The 19,965-nt window shown below is 43.4% G+C and overlaps 1 protein-coding gene across 1 annotated transcript; it reads right to left on the reverse strand.

Annotated features, from left to right (window-relative positions):
- Positions 1-826: 826 nt before the first annotated feature.
- CXCL13 (C-X-C motif chemokine ligand 13) lies at positions 827-7,757 on the reverse strand. Its single transcript, XM_004596219.2, has 4 exons — positions 7,633-7,757; positions 5,510-5,642; positions 1,880-1,960; positions 827-1,607 (listed from the first exon to the last, which is right to left on the reverse strand). The coding sequence occupies exons 1-4, from the start codon at positions 7,694-7,696 to the stop codon at positions 1,553-1,555; spliced, it is 333 nt and encodes a 110-aa protein (XP_004596276.1). The 5' UTR covers positions 7,697-7,757; the 3' UTR covers positions 827-1,552.
- Between the last annotated feature and the right edge of the window lie 12,208 nt (positions 7,758-19,965).

The raw sequence follows: 19,965 nt of genomic DNA on the forward strand, positions 1-19,965 counted from the left end.
GGCTTTGGGGCCTCCCTGTGAGGTGGGTGACAGGATTATGAGCCTGGGGATGGGGGATCCAGTGGGGCTCGGATTGCCTGGCCCTGGTCCCTTGGCCTGCTGGAGCAGTGGGTGCTGGTTCTGTGAGCACCTGAGGTGTTGGATTTGGCAGGGTTTGAGTCATCTGGCCCAGGTCCTGAGACCCACATACAAGGTGGGTGCCAGGTTCATGAGTCCTGGGGACAGGGAATCCAATGAGGTTCATGTCACCTGGCCTTGCTCCTTGGTTTTACCCACCAGTAAAGAAGGTGTAGCTGTGATGCAGAGTCTGATGCAAATGGAGACTATGGCAGTCCGTTTTGTACCATGGCAGAGGAGGGAGAACAGAGCAAATTGGACAACTGCCCCAGCAAATGATGACAAGAAAAATCAGGGTGAATGGAGACTTGAGGTTCACTACGGCAGCCAATGGTCATTCGGACAGGTTTGCCTCAACTTTGGATCAGCAAAATCAACAGCATTTCAGGACCCTCAGAACAAGTACTATAGCAGGACCGTGGGTTGACATCAGGTAGCGGTTCCCCATCCCTGGCTACTGGGACATTTGGGAGACCAGGTATGGCTTCCCCTTTTATCTTTCCCCTTTTCTCAGAGATAAGAAGAAGTGGAGAATTAAGAAACAATGATTTCACCCACTTTTCCTGATCCTCGATCCTTCCCACCCTGGTCAACCCTGTAATTGCCATCAAATAAATAAATAAATACATAAGAAATAGAGTGCATAATATCCTCAACAGTGCTATTTTATTTTGATTTAAAAAGACTTATTCATTTGAAAGACAGAGACACAAAGAGAAAGAGAGCTTCCATTTCTGATACAGCGATTTGTTCCTCAAATGCCTGCAACAGCTGCTGTTGGCTTGGGGCTAAATCCAGGATCAAAGAACTGAATTTGGGTCTCCTTTGTGGGTAGCAGGAATCCAATCACTTGAGCCAGCTATGCTACCTCCTAGTATCTATTAGCAATAGGGTCTCAGGGACTGAGATAGGTATGAACCCAGGCACGGGGATGAGGGCGTCTAATCATGAGATCAAGTATGCACCCCAACAGTGAGTTTTTAAACACAATGGTCCAGCATGTGGATCACTTTCCAGGCAGCCTTTTGAGTTTGGGTATAAAAGGATTAAAAGACATTGATCATTTTTTAATATAAAATGATTGAAAGACATTGATCATGTTTTGGTTTGAGGTATACATGCTCATTCCCTCCAGGAAAGTTTCAATTAAACAACAGATACATAGCATTATCAAAAGAACTGATACAGTTGGCAACTCAACAACAGTTTGCAGAGACACTCCCCTCCCTGATGAAGATGTTATAAGCTTCAAGCATGAGGGAGGGTGTTGTGTGGGAAGAAGCTTGGGTTTGGTCCATCCACTTCTGTTATTCTTACATACAGCCTCACACTCATTTTTACAGGGAGGTCTTCTTTCTGGAACAAGATTTGGCCCAACACAGACTACAATCCAGAGCAGAGGGCAATGCAGGTATGCTCAGTGGGGACACTTAGGTTACTCGGTGATATTCTTAGTCACTGGGGCTGGTGGAGTTGAAAACATGTTTTTCCTGTGAAACAAAAACAAAAACAAAATGATGGTTAGAGAAATACTCACAAGAAACTGTGACTTGCCCCTGGAGATATCAATCAAGATTATATTGCGCATTTGGGCTTCTGATTCCATAAACTGAACAAGAATAGAAGGAGTCTCTCCTACTGTATCCAAACAAAATAGCCTTTGTTTAAGAAACATCATATACACCTTAACTAGTCAATCTTAGCCACCCAAGAAAGGAAACCCTTCAGTACAAATTGGAAGTAGTTGGTGTGATGGACTTACTTCTGCAGCAATTGTATGAGCTTCTGGAGCCATTTGGCTTGAGGTTTCACACACACAACTACCTTAGTCTTCAGCCAAAGTCTGGAGAAAAACAGACAACAAATAGTGTTACATTTTAGTCACTGTTACACTTTTTAAAAAAATAGAAATGCAGCACTTCATTTTAAAAAATGATTGATTTGCTTATTTGAATGGCAGTTCTAAAGAGAGAGGGAGGGACAAAGAGAATGATCTTCCATCCCAGTGTTTACTCTCAAACAGCAAGGACAGCCAAGGCCAGGCCAGACCAAAGTCAGGGTCTCCCCTGTGGGTGGCCGGGGCCCCAAGCACTTAAACCATCCTGTGCTGCCTTCCCAAGCACATCAGCATGGAGCTGGATCAGAAATGGAGCAGTCAAGACACCAGCAACCACATAGTAAGTGGTATCTCATGTGGCGTCTTAACCAACTGCACCACCAGGCAAGCTGCCAAGTTGTACTTTTAACAATAGAAGGTTTGGGTGTGAAATTGGGGCTGGGCAGTTCGGAGTATGGCACAAGTGATATGTAGCATGGGGTCTAATGAATAGGAAAACCATTTGGGACTCAACAGGTGTGAGCTGCTAAAACAGAATGCAAAGCTCAAATGTCCCAAGTTTGGGTTTTGTCAATAACGTGGTATGAACTGGGGGAAGGCCCAAATTGCTACTTCAAGGTGGCTTCACCTCTAATGTCATATCATAGTCTCTCTAGCATGTGCTTGTTTCCTGAGCTTGGTAGAACAAAATCGGTAATGCAAAAACACTCTCAACTATCTTTTATCTGAAAAATATTCAATGAATTACTTTGTATTTTAAAATTTTTATTATTTATTTGTGGGGAGCGGGGTGCTGAAGCTGCTCCCTGGAATAGGAAAGGCTGTGGCAGGATGGCGGCGGGCCCAGGGCCAGGAGGCGGGGTTGGTCTCACCAGCAGGTGAATAGGAAGTCACAGGGATAGGCTGATGCTCTTGCTGCGATTATGTCATTGCTACTGGCCTATCAGGTAGTGCCAAGTGGACCCAGTGGGAGAAGTGATTGGTGGAGAGCGGTATTAAAGCAGCCGCTAAAAGCAATAAGATGGACGAGGAGGAAAAAGACAGGGAGAATAACGATGGACGGAAGGAGAACGGGGCAGCAGAAAGGGGTAGAAAAGCTAAGATCTTCGGGTGGAAAAGCTAAGGCATATGGGGAGAAAAAGCAGAGAGGGGCTACAAAAGCAGTAAGACCTATGGAGAGAAAAGTACAGGGACAAGAACGGGGAAAAGCTGCAGAGAGGGGTACACAAGCAATAAGGCCTACGAGGAGAAGTACAGGGCGAAAAGCAGCAGAGGGCTAGAAAAGCAGGGAGAAAAGCTAAGACCAACGGAGAAAAAGGCAACAGAGAGAAGGGTATAAACGCAGCTGCTTTTGGCAATAAGGGGGTCCAGTTGTGATTCCGGCTTTTCCCAGACCCTCAAGAGTGTGCCTCGTAGGTAGGATTGCTGTGGGTCAGTGACATTTATTAACATGGTGGTGCCTGGGGTGGGGGCAGGCTGGCAGGGTGGGGGATGCTGCTGAGGCCCCTCTCTGCGGAGACCCTAGGCCTAGCCTGTGATTCAGCTCATGCTCCAGCGGCGCCATGCAGCACCTGTGTGTAGGCCCATGCCTCCTTCCCCTGCCCGGGTCTAGAGCCACCTCCAACCCGAAGCAGGAGACTGGAGCTGGAGCCGCTGCCACATCCTGGCCAGCCCTGCCCTCCCCTCCCTCAGAGCCTCAGGAGGCTCTGAGCTCCTTCCCTTAGTTAGTCAGATAGGAGGAAACCTACCCACAGTCCCCTGAAGCCTTGAACCAGGTTCCCCATCTACTGAGAAACTATTGCTAAAAGGACTCATAGGGGTGAAGGAGTGAGGGGATTCCACCAGGCACTTCATAAGGCCCCCACTGCACCTCTATTCAATAAGTTTTAATGTGTATTGCAGAGCTGATTGCTTCAAAGTGACATCTGTGTCTTGTTGAATCACCAGTTAGCAAGACTTTGCCTGGCCTAAGAAATTAAGCAGTAGTATAGGTGAAAACGATAATTAATAGTTAGTATTTATCAAGCCCTTAGACCATGTCAGGCACTGTGCCTAGCAGGTAACATAGAATTAGTTCAATTCATCTTTGAAAAAAGGTCATGTGTTAGAGGAACTATTATTCTCTTTCTGAGGAGGAACTTGAGGCTTAGAGCATTTGAATAATTTGTCCAAGATTGCACAACGTAATATAATAAAGTTCAGTTCAAAGGAAGGATGTTCGATTCCAGAAGCCACAGTGATTTCCAGAAGCATGACCTGAATACTAGACAGGTGTTGAGTCAGTGCTCTACCTGCGGAAGGCAAGTGAAGTTTCCTAGCTGGTAGAAAACTGAGACTTTCCTGTGGATGGTTGTGACTGCAAATAACACACATTCATCTGAGATATAAAATTATGAGTAGCAAGACTCTCCCACCTGATTTGGGAATTCTACCATTGTAACTGCATCTCTGGGTGGTCAAAGGTCATGGGAGATTTGGGTTCTCTGGTGAACCCTATAGTTTGGCTTTTGAGTCCACAGTAGATTTATGACCAAGACTCAACTATGATTTCATTCCTGACTGGTGTGTGACCTTCTAACAATGTGAAACTTTCATTTTCTACATCAGATTAAAATGATGGCTATTAAAACAGAAAATTAGACTGCTTTACTTCCCTTGGCTGAGAGATGAGACAGTTGAGTCAAGACCGAGGAAATTTAATTTAAAGTATTCACAGTTTTCTGTACAGCCTGAAAAATGGCTCCTAAATATGTTATGGCCAAACTTCACATCTCTGAATTTCAGGGTAACAATTATTGCTTGGTGAAAACTTTCACTGGCATACATGATAGTGAAAATATAAACCTTTTTAAAAAATATTGATCTATATAGTTTTTTTTCCTAACAACAAAAACAGAAGCTGAGGACAACCAGTCCAAGGTCCAAAGTACTGATATCAAAATGTGACAAACAAAAAAACAGCTGCTTACAAATTTCAAAAAGTCCAAACATGTCTTTGGGAAGAGCTAACAGATGAAAACAATATGTTGAGAAAGAGGCTTTGGAATGGGAAAACCTGTGGGGTGTCCTAGCTCCATCTCTTTCTAATGGTGTCAACTGGGCAGTCAGTTACCCTCCCTAAACTTCACTTTTTAAGTCTGTCAAGGAATGATAACAATACACGTGCCTTGCTAGGGTTGTCAAAGGAAAATCATGTTTGCAAAGCACCTACCTAGCTCAGAGCTACTGCTAAGTACACACAGTCATGAGTTGTTTGTTGCTTGGGACATGTTCTGAGAAATGCGTTGTGATAGCATTGTAGAGTAAACTCCCATGAACTAAGACAACTATAGTGTCATTAGATAATACAGATTTAAGGGGACCGTATGTGGTCTGTTGTTGACCCAAATGCTCTTATATTGCTCATGACTAAGTTAAATATTGCAAATTCTTGTTCATTTGAAGTTTTTGAAGCTACACTTGAGTTGCTTGGAGATTCTTGAGTAAAACACGAAAAGCAGAATTTGATCTAATTTCCATTAGGAAACAAATCATAATTTTCTTTTTGCACCTTACCTGACTTCTTTCCTTGGGCAACCATTGCCAGGAGGCACGATTTGAAGCCGATCAATGAGGCGTATAGGGATGAAGACTGAAGTCTCTCTCACACATTCACACTTCATGTCTGTGTTGAGGAACTCCAGCAGACCTGTGAACATGGTCAGTTGTTTTGATCCCTTTGGTATATAATCAGTTCAGAGAATATATTATATTTCTTTTAAAAAAATGTTCATTCATTTATTTGAAAGGCAGAGAGAGCAAGAGCAAAGGGAGATAGAGAAACACAGTTCTTTCAGCCACAGATTTATTCCTCAAATTGCTGACCAGCTCAGGGCAGGCCAGGCTGTAGGCAGGAGTCTTGAACTTCTAGGTCTCCCACCAGAGTGACAGGGATTCAGGTGGTTAAGCCAATCACCTGCTGCCTCCCAAGATTCACGTTAGCAGAAATCTAGGTTGGAGGTAGAGTAGCAGGTACTCTGATAGGGGATGGAGGCCTCCCACGCACAGCTTAACGTGCTGTACAGCAATACATCTGAATACATCTGCTCATTCTTTATCTTCCATACTGGGCAGTTGAAGATTTAAACATTTCAAGTCAGCACTCCCATCCATATGCCTTTAATTTGCATAGATCTGTCCCAGTTTGACTATTTGCAAACATTTTCTAACAAAATCTTTTTAAAAAATTAGCTTCTATAAAATATAGCACTGACTGAAATTTGTGGTAGCCTTCTATGGGTACTCAGGATATTGTCTGTATAATAATGTATAAAAAGTGCTACTCGGTAATAATTAATGTAGCATGGGATCAACTGGTCTTCACTCCCAGCTCAAACAAACCCAGGCCATGACCTGATGGTAGGGCTGTGTTGGTGGGTTCAGTGACACTACCAGTTGTTAAAAATGTTAAAAGTATTTTATCATTTTTACACAACACATTGATCTTCCCCTCAGTTGCAAATCATTACCAAACAAAAACCAGTAACAAAACATTTAGGAATATTTTATCTATAAAAATTATTATCATTGGATATTTTTATAAGTAATCTCTCACATGTATTTTAATAAAATCCAATTTTTAAAAAATGTATTGCATCTCCTTTATCCATAGTGCCTAGTCAGATTTTCACAGCATTTAATAAGGAAACAAGTAAATAAAACTAAAATGACAAATATTGTATGAGAGCCATTTCAAAGCTTGTGAGAAATTGATATTAAAAGATGCTACGTTAGTGCAAATAAATTTGAAATCCATGCGCAAGTGTTAATAATACGTGTTCTTCATGATGTCTCCAAAGGCCATGGATAGCCATGGGTTTGAAGGATTTACTTGCAACCAAAATAAATGTAGCTTTGAGTTCTATTTCCCCTGGACTTTCTGAAGTTCCCTCGTATGACCCTGGGGTCCAAGCTGAAGCTCGGAAGGTGAGGACTTACTCATAGCAAACTATGCAAACAGCAATGGGAAAACTTCACAAGGAGTAGACAACTGAGAAACGAAAGCAACACAGAAAACAACGTAGTAAATGGGAAAAAGAATCTGCTTTTTAGGAACAAAGTCTGCCCTCTCCCTGAGCAGAGTACACACGTTTATACCTCCGGCAGTCTACAAACCTTCCCCTTCACCTGAACGTTTATCTGCACCCGTGGCTGCTCCACGCAGGCTTGCAAGTCTGCTGCTGTACAGACTGCTTTCTCCCTCCTGTCCATGTGGTGCCTGGCATCCGATGTAACCACAGGAATTGCATTAAGATGTTCACTTCAAGGGACTGGTTGAAATCAATCTTTAAACCTTTGAAAGTGATTGGCCAGAGGGTGAAGCTTTAACAGGCAGAACCAGTCGGCCAGACACGTATAGAACTAGCTGTATAGGAGCTGAATCTGAAGAAGACCAGCAACATACAAAACAAATATAAGCCACAGGGACATTGGACTCCCAACATAGCCTCCTTGTAAGAAGAAAAATTCTAACAATACAAATACTGTCCATTTCTAAGAGTTAATCCTTAAGCACCTTGCCTTTTAACGATCTAGAAGCCACTGAGCAATTTTTCCCCCTTTGGGGAGACTTCCTTCTTGAAATGGCTGAAGACAGTTTCTGTTTAAAGGACAGGGAAGGCACAAGTGAAAGTTCTCACCATGGGCTGGAGGGAGGCTGCTGACCAGCAGTGTGAGCAGCAGAGATGCGGGGGCGAGCCTCATTCTGCCTGCTGGTGTAGTTCCCTCTGCAGCCTTAGGTCCACGCTGTGGGTTTCCATCCCGGAGCCTCCTATTTATTCATATCTCCGAGGGCCCTCCCACTGCCTTTGTCTCCAGTAGGTCAGCTGCATCATCAGTTTTAAAACCCCCCAAATATTGCTGAGCTTGCTTTTTTTAAGAAAAAAAAAAACCTCTTCTTACAAACTTTATGAATATGCTTCTGAGTACTATAAACATAGTAAATGGTTTGTGGAACATGTAAACTCCCAAGTGCCAGGGATGCTGCAGATATGTGAGGACAGAGGGAGGAAAACGCCCCAATTTAGAGGTTCTAAGGCACTCTGTTTAGGGTCGCTGTTGGTGATTGGAGCTTTGGTAGCTTGTATTGATGAAGAGCCCTTGAGAACGGCTTCTCCAGTGTGTGTGTGTGTGTGTGTGTGTGTGTGTGTGTGTGTGTGTGTTCCATGATGTTAGGGACACTGTTGGGCACATGACTCTATCCCCAGCACCTGCAAAACAGCCTAGTCCCTGGCAGGTGCTCAGTAAATATTTGCACACCTGTTATATACAGGGTCTGATGCTGATTATGCTACAGTGTTTCCTGCCTCTCTTTTCCACCTCTTATTTGATTCTCTGAAGTATGTGGTTACTTGTGTAGTCTGACCACCATGAAAGTCTTGGAGAAAGCCGGCATGTGTCCTCAGCTTGGTGTGCTTATGTCTCAAGGAAGGGACAGAGGCCATGGCTCTGAGGAACAGAATCTTTTGGCTGTGGTCTGCAAGTTACTGTTGGGAGAACCATGTGTTAGGGGAAGGAGTCTTTAGGAAGTTACCAAATGTTGAGGCTCGTGTTAGTCTGTTTAACAAAGGCACATGTGAGGTTTGGTTCTGGTCCCATCAAATAAATAGTCCATGAGGGTAATCAGCCCACAGCCTTAACTTACAGGATAGCAGCTATTGATTAAGAAATAAAGCATATAGACAATGAACAGACTCGACTATGAACCCTGAACTGCTCTGGGGTAGACAGGTATGAGTGCATCAAATCAGAGACAGATACACTGAAGAATTGGTCTTGGTTGTCTTAACTTCTCAACAGTTTGGTGCTTTGCTTATCCATTAGCACTGTGGATGTTGAGCATGCCAGGTGCTCCAGCATGTATGGGAGTGCAGGGTAATCACGCCATGTAATCTTCATACAACATGTAGTTCCCTGATAGGCTGTGATGGCTGAAGTGATAGGGAAGGCACTCCTCTTCAGGTAGCCTGATCACTGGCTAGCAGTTCTAGATAGTCAGAAAGCTCCTTATGTTTACATGCAAGCTAATTTCTCAATACTTCAGTCATTTTGTCTGGATTCAGCCCTTATCAACACTCAAAAGAAGGCTACATGTGCTTCCAGATTTGGGCACTAGGAATGCTTGAGGTCAACTGGAGCCTGCTGGCTTCTCCATAAAGTGGATGCTGGTAAGGGCTTCAGAGCAAACCGAGTTTGTTCAAAACAACTTCTGTGATCAAAAGGAGCATGGGGGAGAGGGAGGAGACAGGATTGCCATGCTAATCCTCTAGTCTGTTGAGTTTTGGAAAGAAGACTGACCCTGGAGTCAAGGGGTTGGCACAGCAGCTCAAATGCTGCTTGGGGTCCCATCCTGTGTCCCAGTGCCTGCGCTGCAGTCTTGGCTCTGGTCCTGCTTCCGGTTCTTCATAAAGGTCCACTCTGGGAGGTGGCTATGACAGCTTGAGTGCCTGGGTCCCTGCCATTCATACAAGGGGATTTGAACTGGGAGTTCCCAGCTTTGGGCTATTGGTTACTAGAGGGTAAAGCAGTGGATGATCTTTTGCTTATTTCTCTCTTTCTAATACATAAAATACATTCCTTACAAAGGGAAATATTGGCCCATAGAGGAACCCCACAACAGGTAGGAATTTCAGATCTTATTACTAGTGTCTCATGAGGTCACTGGCCAGAGTGTCTCAGAAACAGAGGGTCTCTGATAAAAATTCCAAAACTGGAGACTGTGTAGTGGCTCAATAGGCTAATTGTCCTCCTGCAAGCGTCAACATACAATATGCATGCTGGTTCATGCACTGGCTGTTCCACTTTCTATCCAGCTCCCTGATTGTGGCCTGGGAAAGCAGTAGAAGATGGCCTAAGCCTTTGGACCCTGCACCTGAAGGCCTGGAAGAAGCTCCTGGCTCCTGACTTCAGTTCATCTTAGCCCTGGCCATTGTGGCCATTTGGGGAGTGAGCCAGCAGATGGAAGATCTTCGTGTCTTCGTGTCTTCTCTGTAAATCTCTCTTCAGGTAAAAATAAAGAAATATATATATATATATATTTCAACTCTGAAGGGATTAATAACTGCAGACACTCAGCTTTTTACATACCTTGCCACTGAATTAGTCAGTAATTTGTGGTTGTTATTTAATTAATTTTCATTTAAAATTTACATATTTCAAAGACAATGACCTAGACAGAGTGATCTCCCATTCCCCTGTTTACTCCCAAACATCTGCAATAGCCTGGGTAGTGTCAGCCTGATCCAGGATCTCCATCTGGGTCTCTCTACCTGGATGGGACAGACCCGAGGGCTTGAGCCGTCTTCCACTGCCTTCCCAGGCACCTTAGAGAGCAGCTGGAGTGGAGAAGTGGAGTTTGGACTTGCAATACATGCTCTATTACAGGATGCAAGCTCTCCAAGTGGAGACTTCAGTGTACAATGAAAACCTGTCCAAGAGTTACTTGCTTAAAGTTTTAAAAGATTTATTATATTTTTATTTGAAAGAGAGAGTTACAGAGAGTGGAGAGACATCTTCCATCTGCTGGTTTATTCCCCAAAAGGCTGTAGTGGCTGGAGTTGGGCTCATGTGAAGCCAGGAGCCAGGAGCTTCTTCTGGGTCTCCCATGTGGGTGCAGAGTCCCAAGGCTTTGGGTTGTCCTCAGCTGCTTACCTAGGCAACAGGCAGGGAGCTGGGTTGGAAGTGGAGCCTCTGACACTCAAGCCGACACTCAAATGGGATGCTGGTGCTGTGGCCAGAGGCTTAGCCTATTATGCCATTGCGCTGGCCGTGGTGAGTTATTTCTTGAAGGGAGATCTGTGAGGTATGTGCCTTTGGCTGTTCCATAGAATCGTACACGAGCAGTTAGCAGTACAAAGTGTGGGCACCTGGTCAATGATTCTGGACAGGCCACTTATCCTCTTTGTGCCTCATATTTACCAGTTTTCACACAAAAATTATGCTAATTTCAAAGGATTGTTTGGAGAATGAAAGCAATCAATATAACTGGAGTGTTATACTCATGCATCCACTCGCCTATCACCATTTGTCCATCCATCATCGGTGTTTTGCTGCCTTCTGCTCCAAAACCCACACTTACACACAAATTTGAATCTCTGTCACTACCTCTCTGAAACCTAGATCTTGATCAAACATCACAGTTACCCTTTCTTTTGCTTCAGTGTTACCCTCTCTGACTCACACATAGCACACACACACGTACTCATTCACACACACACATGCCTACACATGCACTCACACACATATACTCACTGAAATGCACACACACACACTATCTGCCTGTATCTGAATACCATCTTGCCCCAAATATGTATTTTCCAATACAAAGCAAAGCAACTCCACGGCTTTCTTTGTCTTATATGTGTTAATTTGTTGATTAATTCATTCCTAATTCTTAATAGCATGATTTTGATCACTTTAATTGGTTGGCAGGCAGTCACATTCCCTCTTCTTTTGCAGATGGCCAATTTCTGGTGATGTGCCAGTCATCTCACTCTTGCACAGTCTGATCTTGGGACTCACTGTAGGTGCTTTTCATCTGCTTCTGCTAGGAGTACATTAAAAGGGGACTTAAAAAGTTCACAAAGGGGCCAGTGTTCTGACACAGTGGGGTAAATCACTGCTTACAAGGCTGGCATCTCATATCAGTGCAGGTTCTAGTCCTAGCTGCTCCACTTCAGGTGCAACTTCCTACTAAAACACCAGGGAAAGTAATGAGAAATGGTCCAGGAATTTGGGTCTATGCTACCCATGTAGGAGACTAGGCTGGCATTCCTGGTTCCTGGCTTCAGTGTGGCCCAGATTTGGCTACTGTAGCCATTTTGGGGAGTGAAACAGGTGGAAATTCTCACTTTCTGATGCTTTGCCATTCTGATGCTGTCTGCCTTTTAAACCACATATTATGTAAGTTTTACTGTTTTATTATATAAAGGGAGAACATTTCATGCGTTTCATATATATAATTTTATTTTTTTTAAATGTTCATGAAAAATGGAATGAAACAACAAGATTAACTGGTTAACTGGCTAGCAGAGCAAAAACGAGTGATGCTGAGTATAACCATAGAGACAAAGACACCTGGAAGGAAGTTCTAATTAGAGATAGAACATTCCTGAATCAGCATTTGTTAAAACAGGGTCATCTGGTCAAGAGCTAACTCCAGGACAATCCTAAAATCTCATTTCTGTCCTTTAACATCCAAGGTTCTGTACTTACATTAAGGAAGTTTTGAAGCAGTCTGTCCCAGGAAAGGCTAGGTGGTTAGGCAACCCTCTGTTGCTTGGAATATACCCCATGATGTGTTCTGCAATAGGATAATACAAAACTTTGAATCCAGGGAAAAGACATTTGAACAATAGCTTCAGGACTAAAATGCGAAGGTCTTATGCTTAAGATAACTCTCACAGATGTCTTTATCTAGACAGATAAATAAAAATTTATGGTCAGATAAATAAAAATTGAGGGAAATGAGAAGCCATGGGGGAAGTTTTTTTCTTGATTCTGTCATTAAGCCAGGTTTTCTCTCTAGGTCACAGAACTATTGAGAAGTTCAATACCTTGGTACTCAAACTGTGGTACCTGGACTGAGGCTAGTCAAAATGCAGACCTGCAGGCCTTTCACTTGAGCAGGGTTCCCATGTAATTTGGTTGTGTCTTGAGGCACAGGTTGTACAGTGACATCTCTGTTTGGATAGACCATCTGTATATTCAAATTCTCCTCAGAGACATCTGGGAAGACTTCTCTGAACACAATGTGCAACTACCTCAGAAGAAGTGGGCAGGACAAATGCACCCGGTGACACCTAAATGCACAGTAATACCAGCAACAACAAGAAGAGAACTCTGTCAAGATACTGAAGCATGGGTCGATGTTGTAGCCTTCAGTGCCAATATCCCATATGAGGGCTGGTTCAATTCCCAGCTGCTCCATTTCCAGTGCAGCTCTCCACCACAATACCCAGGCAGCAGATGATGGATCAAGTTGTTGAACCCCTGCATCCAGTGCTTGAACCCTGATGGAGTTTCTGGTTCCTGGCTTTGGCCTAGTGCAGCCCTGGCTATTGCAGCCATTTAGGAATGAACCAGTGAAGTGTAATGTTAGCAAAACAGTGAGAAGGCATGACTGGCCAGAATTGGTCAAAGAATTAGCCAATCCAGGAAGTCAACAGGGATTGAACAGAGGGTCCGTGGAGGAGTTCAAAGAGGATTAGTGGGTTAAAATCTTTATACTTTACTTTGTAGTAGAAGAAAAGCCAAAGGCTTCTGTGGCAAAACTGAAGACATCTCTCTAATACTACTCAACTGGAAAATAAACTCACTTATTCTCACAAACATCTTATCCTGCTGAGCACCTCTCATCTCTTTGTTTCCAGCTGCCTTTCAGCACAACAGCAAAGGATTCAGCTGCAGGGGGCCCTGCTCAGCCTCTGTCCTCACAGTCCCAAACCTGAGTTCGAGGCCTCAGTACTTTCTAGGTTTGTTGCCATCCTGCAGCCAAGATTCTCTTGCAACAACAACAACAGGACCTGCAGCAGTCACCTCACCTCTGAGAACTCTGTAGGCTACATCAGTGGATTTAATACATGGAAACAGATTTTTTTTCCCTCTGTGATGCCAGGAAAGAGTAAAGGACACAGAGAAACAACACGAGCTTTGTGTGTGAGTCACGGCGTTGACATACATGAAAATGTCACCTGAGTTTCCAGATGACATATGTAGGATATTTGAGTTTGTTATTCTAGATTCCTCTTTGAGACTGATCATCCCTACTCCATTCTTGCCCAGTTGCCCCAGAAGATACCTGTGCATGTTTGTGTTTGTTACAAATGAGGTACAGCTTCACAAAAAGTGGGAGTTTAAGTCTTCGGTTAGTAGTTTCATTTTCATTCAGTCACTGATTTGTTAAAGAATTGTCCAAAGAATTGAATATATTTAACTTATACAATTGGATGTATTTGGACCAAGAAAGGCAACTCAACTCCTATGTATGTCTTACTATCACTTCCATCTGGACTGCTTTCCACAAGCTGCTGTTTTTCATGGAGTTGTTTCAATACCTATATCTGCTTAGAAGTTATTTTTTTTCCAGAAATGGTTAGATTCATATTTCAAGTGTTGCTCGACTTCAACTCGAACGAAGTGAATCCCATGTATGCTCAAGATGTGTTCCTGCAGACCTGTTCCCTGCCAGGACGGTGATGCCCCGGGAGACTGCCAGGGGGCAGCATTACTCACAGAACTGCATATGGCAAGGACAAGCTCTATCTCCAGGACAAGTGGGCTGTTTGCATGTTAATTCAGCATTCAAGTCATTTATTTAATTCCATTTATTGCTCTTTTAAAAATATTGTGAAGTTTGAGATTTTTTTGATCAGTCTGTAATGTTAACGAAAGAGAGGAGAAAAACCCCTAAAAATCTGAAGAAATCAACCAGTTCTGGGCCAGATTCAACTTCTTGGCCCTGAGGTTGTGAAACAGATTGCACACCAATTCTCTGGCATGCGGTCACAGTATAGGACCAAGCAGCTTCCCTTTAATATCTGCAAATCCCCAAACCCAGATACCTCTCCGTTTGTCTTCCCAAGCACCTCGGCTCCCTTTGCCTGTTCCTCCTCTTTGCCGAAGCAGCGACTGAGCGCCTTCCCCCGTGCGTGCTGCTTAGGTGAGCACATCTCTGCCTGGGCCTTCAGAGTCAGATGCATGTCCACGCATTCTGGCATCTCTGATAGCTTACCTGCTGGCATTTCTTCTAGATACACACAACAAACTGTATTTCAAGACTGAACTCGGTTTCCTCAAGATCTGCTGTATCTCCAGTATCGTCAGTCTTAGTCAATGGTCATCACTCACCCAGTTGCTCAAAATCCTGCACAGAAGCCAGAAACACATCTCTCCCTCCTCCATTCCCTTGAATCCTCGTATCTATTCGGTCTCTAGGAGTTTGTACTCCTACCTCTTAATCATCGTTCACTCCTCTCCATTTTCATTACTAGTTCCTATTCCTAGCCACCATTGTCCTTTTCTTTTTAAATGTCTTTTGGGGTAAATAGTAACTGCATAAATTTCTGGGGCGTAAGGTGATGTTTTGATACATGCATGCATTGTGTAATTAGCATTTATATCACTTCAAATGTTTATTGTTTGTGGTGAAACTTTAAGGAATTTCTCAAAGATTTATTTATTTTTATTGCAAAGCAGATTTACAGAGAGAAGGAGAGACTGAGAGAAAGATCTTCCATCCACTGATTCACTCTCCAAGTGGCTGCAATGGCCAGAGTTGAACTGATCTGAAGCCAGGAGCCAGGAGCTTCTTCTATGTCTCTCATGTGGGTGTAGGATTCCATGGTTTTGGGCCACCCTCTACTGCTTTCCCAGGCCACAAGCAGGGAGCTGAGTAGTAAGTGGAGTAGCTAGGACATGAATTGGGATCATTTGGGATCCTGGTACATGCAAGGCTGTTGTGCTGGGCTGAAAACATTTAAAATTAATTACAATTACTTCATTCTTGTTGGCATGGGTATTATAAAAAAGACAAAACAGAACAAGTATTGGTGATAATGTGGAGAAATGCAAATTCTTGTACATTGTTGGTGGGAATGAAATTAGTGTTAAGGAAAAAAGTATGGAGTTTCCCCAAAACTTAGTAATAGAACTATCGTATGAGCCAGCAGTTCTACTACTGTGCTTGTAGCTGAAGGAAATAAAATAATTATATCAGAGATGTCAGGATTATTGTAATATTAATCACAATAGTTAAGACATAGAACCCACTTAGATGTCCATTGGATGAAGGGGGAAATATGGTATATGGAGCTGGGGACTTCAAAAAGTTTGTGGCACACACTTACTAGGTGTCAGTTCTGGTGAACTATTTGAGGCCCTCTCACACACTTCAGAATATATAAGTGGTGGGCCATTCCAGCTACGAGATATTGTCTTCAGGACAGATCTACTCATGGCACCAGATAGCTGCAGCAATTCTAGGTGTCATCCGCAGATTCTATAAAGTGACACATTTAGGAATTCTTTGCTAAAATAATGGGGGTTTTTGTTTTCTCATACAACCGATCATATTCTATTTTTATTTTTTCAAATAGCTTCTATTTTGTTTTCAAAAATAGTTGTGCCCATATATATTTCCACCAGTGCTTAACGTGTTCCCCTTGCTTATTTATAATTTATTTATTTGGGAGGTACAGTTACAGAGAGGGAGAAGGAGAGACAGAGAGAATGATCATACTGGTTCACTCTCCAAATGGCTGCAATAGCCAAAGCTGGGCCTGGCTAAAATTTTCTGGTTCTCTCCCCAAATGTGCACAACAACTGGGGCGACATGAAGCCAAAGCCAAGAGTCAAACATTCTGTCTCCCAGGTGCATGGTGGGGAATCCAAGCACTTGAGCCATCAGCTGCTGCCTCCCAGAGTGGACGTCAGCAGGAAGCTGGGTAGGAATCAGAGATGAGGCTATAGCCCAGTCACTGGGATAAAGGAGGCAGACATTGCAAGCAGTGGCTTCAGTGCTGTCCCACAATGTCTATCCCACCACTGTCCTCCTTTGTTGCACTGCCTTCTATCAGTCTCAAGGATATGCAAAGGAATTTTGTTTGCAAAAAATAGACAATTATTTTTTGAGCATGATAAGAGCAAGAGGGAGTGGTAGAAGGTGATTAATTCTCCATTTCTATCCATGTTAAAAGATTGCTAAGAGAAGAAGTCATGTGCTAACTTGAGGGGATTCTGTGTGCTAACGTCTTCAGGCATGAGTGAGTGAAAGCTCAGCAGATGTCTTGGGCCATTGTATTGACAACTGAGGAGGGGGCTGTTTCTTCTTCTCTGCAAATAGCAGCCCAGCTCAGGTCTCAGAGCAGTAGCCCTGATGCCTCTGAACAACGAGGTTAGACAGAAAATCACCAGCAGTCTTGTTACCTGTATGCTAGAAACCAACAGGTACTCCTTGAGCATGTTGGGCACAGCTCCTACAGGCAAGCGAGCAAAGTTGTAGAAATGTACTACTAACACCTGTGCTTGCATTTAGAATCAGAATCTGTGGCTGTCACACTGTCCTGCTGCACTATCCTGTGGGTGAAAGAATATATTCATTCAATTTTATTGAGGTCCACGGACAAAGTAATCACAGTTCTATCTTTGTTCTTTCCACCAAATAAGCAAACACTGGAGTATTTGTAATATGCCAGGTCTCGTGCATGTGCACATAAGATGTGGTTCTTGCTCTGAAAATTCTCTGAAAAACTTCACGCTTGTGTGTATGCAGTCTGGTTGTTAAACTCAACACACCCCTGGCCCCGACATCCAAAGCACAACTAGCGTGTCTCAAGGTGGTTGCATCTTTCTAGTACAGCATGTTTTCTTGATTATGAAGCCAAAGATGTCTCTGCAGAGAATTCAAAAACAAAAGCTGCCAATACTAAATTAAGTGAGTGAAAATTCAAGATCATATCCACAGATCTTCCCTTGGCATCAGCGATGTGCAAAAAGACTTTATTAGATACAGTCACGAAATATGTGCTGGTAAGTTTTATATAATTGACTTCCTGGAAAATTAAAAGTTCTGACTTCTGGCACTTGCCTACTTGCCAGACTCAAATGATCACGATGTACACACCCCAGATGTGCAGCTTGGGAGAGCTGAGCACCACTGGCTCTAAGTAGGGTCAGTACCAGCGTTCTACTGGACCTGCCCAGCTGTCTGTCAGCAGATCCAGCCACTGTGCTCGGGGCTGCAGGTGGAGTGCTTTATTTTGTGCTTTGATGGCTGACCTAGCAGAGGCCTGCGAAGGATATGGTGCTCTCTGTAGGTGGATGGCCAAAGGAAAACTTTTGAGCCAATGCCTGTTAGCTCTAATGACTAATCTGGTTAGGTGGGTCATTTTGATTCAAGTATCTGTGGAACCCCTGTGGTACATCCTTGTCTTACCAGTGTTACTGCTGATCTTGGCTGTAAAGGAGACCAATTACTCCAAAGAGCTCATGCTTCAGACAAACAGTGCTGACCTGGCTTTGACCTGGTCTCGGGGACCTTGTGATGGCTATACAGACCCAGGTTTCCAGGGTCGAAAGAGGGGCTGGGCTTCTGTGGGCTTGAAACCAGCTGTTTGAATTCACCTCATCTCCCTCTTCATGACTTCGTCTAATAAGCTCTAGAATTTCATACTCATGACTCCAGTTTAGTCCTTCTGACTCAAGATCCAGTGTTCCTTCAATCGCACAGAGAGCTCCCCAGCATTTGCACACACGAGGAATACTGATGAAGGGGCAGATGTGATTTGTGTAGGCAGAAGACCTCTGAGTGCCATAACATAACATGCATGGCTTTCAGCATGGGTTTCTCATCACCCAGCAGCAGTATAGAGCTCTCACTGGACTCAGAGTGGCATTGCCCTAGCTAACCCTAACCCAGTGAATTTTCTGGGTTGTATTCCTGGTAACTCTAGACTCTTGTCCTCATAACTTCCAAGGAGTCTTGTGTGCCCACACCTCTGTAGTAGTGCTGGCCCTCCCTTTCTTCTGCTGATGACAGAGAACTATGCCTAACCAGTAACATCACTGTGGTACATAGTCCTCTGTACACCTGAATCACTTGTTCACTTAAACCAGGAAAGCTAGTTCTGAGCACTCATTCTTCTTAAACTGAGCACTTCATCTCCGAGCTCCACTTTTCTTATCCCCAAGAGGGTGAATCCTATGTACACTGGACTACTCTGAGACATTAATATATATGTTTATACTATGTAAAATAATTTTGAAACCGAAGGTCGTTTTTCCATCTCTCCTTGCTCCATTTATGCATTCTCATTAACTTTCTTTCCTGAGATTAACTTCCTCAAGGCCATGTGAACTGACTGATTGCTTGAAAGGCTAGGCCTCAAGAGGATGTCCATTTATTCACTATTGTGACCACAGTGGGACACCTAGGACTTCTCAATAGTCCCTCTCTCCCCTCAGCAGAGAACCCGTGTGTGAAATGGTATGATGCTGATTATCGCTCCTTCTTACCATGGATTGGAAGTGATTCTGTGCTTTCGAGTTTACTGGATTTTGCAATGTTTGATTAGAAACCATTGTATCAGCAAGAGATCTCTTGCAAGCACAATCAGGGAACTGGAGCTTTTAGTTTCCATAGGTCTCTGGTGAAGAATTTCTTATCTTGATCATCTGAAGGCTTGGATAAAGGAAAGGAGTTGCGATATAGCAGAAGTGCCTTCTCTTCTGGTCTTTTTTTGGTCTTGACCAATGAAGAGATGACAAAGTAACATCTTCATTTGGAAAGATAAATACCATGTGTTTGTAAAGAATCAGAGAGAATAATAAGTACCAGAGGCTGGAGAGTGGATGGAATGGACAGATGTTGGCCAAAGGATATAAAGTGACAGAAAGGAGGAATAAACAATGCATTTTTAAGAAGATGGGTATAATCATTCCAGATGCAAAGTCTAGGGCAAGAGCACTAAGTGGGCCATCCAGGCTCCTGGGCTCTGGCTGCCAGGGCCCTTTTCAGATTCCACCATGGAAATGGGGACTAATGTTTTGAGATTTACATAACAGTATATTTCTCCAAAACAAGATGTTTTGAACACCAGGGAGTGAAATGTACATGACAATATTAGCTCCAAGTTAAAGGAGGAGGAAATCAGACAAGCTAGAAATTGATTAACAGTGTGATTTTATGACATTTTTACCCTCTCTGCACTATACTAAAGCAAATAGTAGGAGACAGGTAGCTTTTTTAGAGGTGCTCTTCATAAGGCATGAAACCACATTTCTCGTGCCCTTTCTAGACACAAAACACAATGATCAATACTTCCCTGGAAGTTTGGGAGAAACACCCATGTGCCAAATTCATCCAAACCTATGTTGCCATTGAATCCTCCCTTACAGAACTAGCATACAGGGACTAATTCATGAGTTGTAGCAGAGCAACAGACCTTACCATGGAACAGAAAGAAAAAAAGGAGAGA

This window comes from Ochotona princeps, chromosome 7 (genome assembly GCF_030435755.1).
Source record: "Ochotona princeps isolate mOchPri1 chromosome 7, mOchPri1.hap1, whole genome shotgun sequence".
Lineage (NCBI taxonomy): Eukaryota > Metazoa > Chordata > Mammalia > Lagomorpha > Ochotonidae > Ochotona > Ochotona princeps.

Coding starts and splice junctions, on each gene's coding strand:
- CXCL13 (XM_004596219.2), bottom strand. CDS start 7,696: ATGAGGCTCGCCCCCGCATCTCTGCTGCTCACACTGCTGGTCAGCAGC. Junction 1,961..5,509: donor TGCCCAAGGAAAGAAGTCAG/GTAAGGTGCAAA, acceptor GTTTTTCTCCAG/ACTTTGGCTGAAGACTAAGG. Junction 1,608..1,879: donor CTCATACAATTGCTGCAGAA/GTAAGTCCATCA, acceptor TTTGTTTCACAG/GAAAAACATGTTTTCAACTC.